General features: G+C 43.5%; 1 protein-coding gene across 1 annotated transcript; it reads left to right on the forward strand.

Annotated features, from left to right (window-relative positions):
* The first annotated feature begins 101 nt into the window (after window positions 1–101).
* Window positions 102–5,707, forward strand: LOC120673154 (zinc finger CCCH domain-containing protein 11-like). The gene is made up of 8 exons (XM_039953871.1): window positions 102–461; window positions 583–667; window positions 2,550–2,690; window positions 2,775–2,863; window positions 3,480–3,668; window positions 3,793–3,923; window positions 3,996–4,098; window positions 5,153–5,707. The coding sequence occupies exons 1-8, from the start codon at window positions 285–287 to the stop codon at window positions 5,336–5,338; spliced, it is 1,101 nt and encodes a 366-aa protein (XP_039809805.1). The 5' UTR covers window positions 102–284; the 3' UTR covers window positions 5,339–5,707.
* Window positions 5,708–6,000: the final 293 nt, after the last annotated feature.

The raw sequence follows: 6,000 nt of genomic DNA on the forward strand, positions 1-6,000 counted from the left end.
CCGAAGGCCCAAGGGCCCAGCGTGCCCGTCAAGAAGCCCTCACCGGGCGGCCCATTATCCACAACCACCATCCAATCCCGTTTCCTCACATCGCCACGTGACCTCCACCATCTCTAGAAACTTCCTCCTCGCCTCCGCCTCCCTCCGCCTTCCCCTTCCTCACAAGCAGCCCCAAACCCACGAAACCCTCCTCTCCTTCCCTCGCCGCCGCTTCCTCCTCCCGCCGCCCGCTCCCGTACCCAACCCGACCTTCGTGACAGCGGGAATCGGAGCCGCGGGGCAGGATGCCGCCGAAGAAGGCCGCCCCGTCGAAGGCGGAGCTGGCGAAGAAGCAGAAGGTCGTGGAGGACAAGACCTTCGGGCTCAAGAACAAGAACAAGAGCAAGAACGTCCAGAAGTACGTCCAGTCCCTGCACCAGGCCGTCCAGCCCAAGCCCGACCCGACCAAGACTGCCGCCAAGGTACCAGATAACGCTCAGATCGAGAGCCCTCGCGGGCGCTTCCGTCGCTTCTTCCTCCGATTGCCTAGCTCTCTTGATGTTTCTTCTTTTCTTTGATGTGGATGTGGATGTTTGTGTGCAGAAAAAGAAGGAGGAGGAGAAGGCGCGCGAGAAGGAGCTCAATGATCTGTTCAAGGTCGCCGTCAGCCAGCCCAAAGTCCCAGTTGGTAAGGCATCTTCTCCTTGCACTTAGGCGTCTTGAGTTGCCCCATCCTATAGATGCTGTACAGTTCGTTTCGTTATACATGTGGATGAAATGAATGAAACAGTTCCTTTTGATGTCACTTTTAGTATCAAAAAGTAGTCTGCGCAATGTTAGCGTGATTGTTTGACAAGGTTTGCTTAATTTGTTTAGTGTAAGTTGTGCATTGTGAAATCCCAACACCTTAGAGCTCTTTCACGCCCTGTAGGGTGGGCATAAACATAGCAAGTTGTAGCGAAAATGACATCTCATGCCATATTTCAATATAATGTTTTGGCGATTGATGACACACACAACACTTGGACTAATATGATTGTTAAGATGACCATTCTCAGACTTTTAGGTTCAAGTGATGACAAAGAGAAGATAGGCGTAGCTAGGCCTGAAGGGCCGCCTCTTCGGTCCAAAGGACAAAGAATTGAAGAGACCGTGAAGAAATCAAGTCAAAACAAACAAGACAGAGATATTTTGCTATCACCGGTTAAACCGATGATGAGCAAATTGTACTCACCGGTGCAGTGAATCCAGAAACTGAGGCTAGGGTTTTGCGTCGGTTGAACCGACGATGAAGATATTGAATACGTTGGTGCAACGGCAGAAGAAGACCAAGGGAAATGCATACATCGGTTGAACCGATGATACACCGGTCAATTACGTCGGTGTAGTTGTCCAGAGAGTTGGTTTTCGGGAACTCTGGGACAGTTACATGCACCGGTTAAACCGGCGATGAAGATGCATTCACCGGTTGATTGCGTCGGTTGATTAAGGTAGCCGTTGAAGTATAACGGCTAGTTGGAAAAAGGTGCTCACCGGTTAAACCGGTGATGACACAAAGTGGATCATCGGTTTAACCGGTGATAGCGCTTTTTGTCAGCCACTTTTCCAACGGCTCTTTTGGGGTGTGTGGGCTATATATACCCCCCAAGGCCAGTTGCTACATATGGTTGGACGCCAGAAAAGTTGAAGGAAGTGTTGTCCAAGCAAACTAACATCTTCAACCATCCTAGCAAAGCTTAGTGTCATATCTAGCTTGTGAGAAGTTTTGAGAGAGTGCTTTGTGCACTTGTATAGGGATTAGTTCTTGCGATAGCTCCCTTGAGCAAAGTCTTGCTGCGGCAAGCAATCGTGTACTCGTCGTGTGACCCTCCGACTTGGTGTGGAGCGGCAACGACACTTTGTGCGGGGAAGGAGACCCCTCTTGGTGAGAAGCTCCAATAGTGAAGACGGTGCCGTTGGTGACGCTTTGAGAGAGACGGTGGCGGTGGCCTTGTCTTGGTGACTTGGCGCCACTTAGCCTTTGCTTGCCGGAAGCCTTGGTGGCGAACGCAAGACTGTGATCAAGTGAAGAGACTTGGCATCACACTTGTTCTAGTTGGACAAGTGACCGTGGACGTAGGGAGGGACTTGGTGTTCTAACCGAACCACGTTAAATCGTGTGTCTTGGTGTCTTCACGGGAGTTTTCATATTCTCTCCCTTACCTCTTTACTTACCGTATTACGTTTCCGCATTTACTCTATCTTGCGTGCCTTTACTTTCCTAGTTAGTTTGATTAGGATTGGCTATAGGTTGCAAGTCTTTTAGGGGTAAGTAGAGAGTAGCATAGATAAACCTTAGTCATAACTAGCATGTGTAGGACGTGTTAGGTTTATCTCATGCAAATAGATTGAGTCCTAGGATAGAAATCGATTAGCGACCCTATTCACCCCCTCCCCCTCTAGGGTCGTACACCCCGGTGATCCTTACACAAGTTATTAGGATGGTTGCAACTGGGAGTTTTAGTGTTTTACGCGTTGTGGCTGCTGGTGACAGTTCGACAAATGCTGATGCCTCAAAATATGTTCTGCAGGTGTTGATCCCAAGTCAATATTGTGCGAGTTCTTCAAGGCTGGCCAGTGCCAGAAGGGTTTTAAGTGCAAGTTCTCACATGACCTAAATGTCCAGAGGAAGGGTGAAAAGATTGATATCTACACTGACAAGCGTGATGCAGGTATTGGACCAAACATGATTAGACTATCACCTGCTTCTATTAAAATGGTTTTGTATAAATTCATATGCTATTTTTTATGGCCAGAAACCATGGAGGACTGGGATCAGGAAACTCTCGAGAAGGTTGTTGAATCGAAGAAAACAGAGTATCAGCAGAACAAACCTACTGATATTGTACGCACTACTCTGAGCCTATTCTGCAGTCAGTCTGTGATTCTTTCCTGTCAAAATGATGCGTCCCCTTCTATGTTCCTTTGCATGTTATGCTAATATCTACATTTATCAAGTTTTAGACTTGCTAGAATTGTTGTTATCCATCTTGATTATTGCGTCTGAAACATTCATGAGTTGAAATCATAATTAAGTGACTTAACATGTTACCTGTAAAATCTACTAAGAGTTTATGCAGTTATACTAGTGAATTGCCATTTGGTAGAAAAGCTTCATATCTGTGAACTGTGGTATGCTGACTAACTGAATGCAAATGTATATGCACTGAATATATTTTTCATGAGTGCAATTTTGAAAAGATTTACCAAGCTATGATGATATTTTCTGATGTAAAGGCACATCAGAACTAGTGTTCCAGTTTTTATTGTGACGGGGCTATAACTTTCATAATCAGCATTTTGTTTCTTTATATGATGTTTGTTTCTCTAGAAATGTGGTATTACAACTGTTTCTTTTTGTCATCAGTTGGTAATTCATTTACACTAGTGCCTTGTGTACTCTGTCTGCAAACTGTTGTTGAATAGGAAAGCATTTTTGGTAATTTGTTTGTTCTGTGCAGGTCTGCAAGTACTTTCTTGATGCCGTGGAGAAGAAACAGTACGGCTGGTTTTGGGTTTGCCCAAATGGTGGTAAAGATTGCCACTACAGGCATGCCCTTCCGCCTGGATATGTACTAAAATCCCAAATGAAGGCCTTACTGGAGGAAGAGAGTGAAAAGATAGCTATTGAAGATGAGATTGAAGATCAGGTAAATGAACTGTAATAGGCATCGTTTCTCTGGAGCTGTGAAGTTCCTGTTTTCCCCATTTCTTTTGTGTAATTCGATTCCTTTAACACTGTGATTACATAGTCTTGTTGTATTGGTTTCACAGCGCAAAAAGACAAAGTCTACCACTCCTATGACCACGGAATTGTTCATGGAATGGAAGAGGAAGAAGGCAGAAGAAAGAGAAGCTGGCCAAGCTGCCTTGAAGGCGGAGAGGGCTAAGAGTGATCGCATGAGGTAACCTCCTTTTCTTTAGTTAAATATTTTCTGCCCTTCTCAATGTACTAATGTGGTTGTACTGGTTTCCAGTGGTCGTGAGTTGTTCATGGCTGATGCAAGTGTGTTCGTTGATGATGCGGAAGCATATGAAGTTTATGAGAGAGAGGAAGAGTCTGAGGCCAACGAAGAATCGGTAAACTTACCTTCCTTTGATGATATATTTGTTCCATGTTTAGTAGGCATGGTCAAAGTGCTGATAGGCACCTGGTCCTGTGACCCAGTTAAGCGCTGATAAGTTAGTAAGATAAGAATTTGGCTGTGAAGAAGACCTAGGCACCTGGTCCTGGCCCCAGCCCATGCCCACAAAATCCAAATTATCCCACCGTGCACCCAAATGGAAGCAAAGTGATATATGTCATGTTGGTTTCCGCTGAAATTATCATGCAAACAAAAAAAACGGAGGAACACAAGAATGAGTAGGCTCAACTACTCAAGAAACAAACCTTTCTTGGTCCTCACATGATGTACCATATCCATCCTATATCCATGTATAATCTTGACCTCCAAAATGTCCAAAACATAAAGTGGATGTTGCTGGTTCAGATCTAGACTTAGTGCCTTGGTCTTAGCTGAGCCTTGGAAGTTTCTTTTTTTTTCTCTCTCTCTCGGTGTGATAGAAGATCAAAACATCTAAAATGGCTCTATGTAAGTAGTGTCTAGACTCAGGAAATTTAATTTCTGTATACTCATTTAGAAGTTAGGTAGATAATCTTTGGATGCATTCAAGAATCAAAGAAGTAATCCAGCATCTTATTCTGCACAGATTGTATGGACTGCACAGAGATTTATTTTTCTCACACTTGATATTATTCTCAGATAGAACTGTGATGATTTTCACAAGCTATATCTCTTATCCTCCTTTATGCCGAGAAGAAATACATAGCCCTGGAATTAGCCATTAAATAGGAAAGATGATCAAGTCATGGATCTTGATCACAATTATGTCAGTTTAATGAATTGAAATGTGTATTCTAGAAAAGGAACTTTTGCTATCTAATTTATTTATCTTATCCTTGCTACCTAATTCCTAGTTAAAGGTGAATTGCTTTCATACCTACTGAATGGCTGCATGGAATATGACAGATGCTTTGATAATATATCTATATGAAGGCTGGTTTGCAAACTTGTACAATGTCTATTTTCTCTGTAGATCTATTCTTATATGTATTTTGCCTCCCATGTGACAGAGCAAGAAAAGTCAGGATGCAGGTCCAAGTTCATCAACTTCTAATGGCAAGGAGGTTGAGGAGCCAGACGACGAAGACATCGATGTTGATGATGACTTGGACATTGATGAATTAAATGAACTTGAAGCAAGCCTGTCGAGAACTTCCATCCAAATCCGAGAGCCTGGCGATGGAACATCATCTTGAGCAAGTGGTATAATGAAAGATTGTTGAGAAGTGCTCTCTATTTTTGGGCTCCTCAAACCAATCTAGTTGCTATTGGAAACGGAAAGGTGGAGCATAGATGCAAGTGGAGTTGATTTCTAGGAGACTATGTGTCGATGTTCACGCTATCTCGAGGGAGCAATGATCCACAGATGACGCCCAGTGTTTGATTACATGACAATTGATGTTTGTCGTGTGCCCTTTTATCATGTAACCCTTTTGGGAGATATGCTGCTACTTGTGAATAACAGGACTCAATTATTTTTGTTGACTTTGGACTCGTGAGTAAAATTTTGATCCGATCGTTACACAGCGGTGAGTCACAATGATGAATTGATGATAGTTTGTTGATTTTATTTAGTCGGTGACGTGAGTAATCTGCAGCTCAGCGTCTTTTATCAGCAACCAATTCTGATTAATTTCCCCTTTTATGGAACACATGCTGTTTCTTGCTGTGGACTTGTATGTATTTCCCCCATCCATTTTATCCATATTTTTTTTTGTAAACTCCTATTGCATTTAACAAATCGGCTGTCTCATTACGATCCGAACCTTGAATGACACAAAATTTTGCTGATAAGATCAAGCTGATTCGCATCGACGATGATCGGAATATACGATCTCAGCCTTTCGTCAACGCCTGC

The sequence above is a fragment of the Panicum virgatum genome, chromosome 5N (genome assembly GCF_016808335.1).
Source record: "Panicum virgatum strain AP13 chromosome 5N, P.virgatum_v5, whole genome shotgun sequence".
NCBI classification, from domain to species: domain Eukaryota; kingdom Viridiplantae; phylum Streptophyta; class Magnoliopsida; order Poales; family Poaceae; genus Panicum; species Panicum virgatum.

What these genes read in the sequence shown, in the direction of transcription:
- LOC120673154 (XM_039953871.1), top strand. Translation starts at nt 285, where the DNA reads ATGCCGCCGAAGAAGGCCGCCCCGTCGAAGGCGGAGCTGGCGAAGAAG. An exon ending in CACTGACAAGCGTGATGCAG is followed by an intron (nt 2,691 to 2,774) that starts GTATTGGACCAA and finishes TTTTATGGCCAG; the next exon opens with AAACCATGGAGGACTGGGAT. An exon ending in CTGAGGCCAACGAAGAATCG is followed by an intron (nt 4,099 to 5,152) that starts GTAAACTTACCT and finishes CCCATGTGACAG; the next exon opens with AGCAAGAAAAGTCAGGATGC.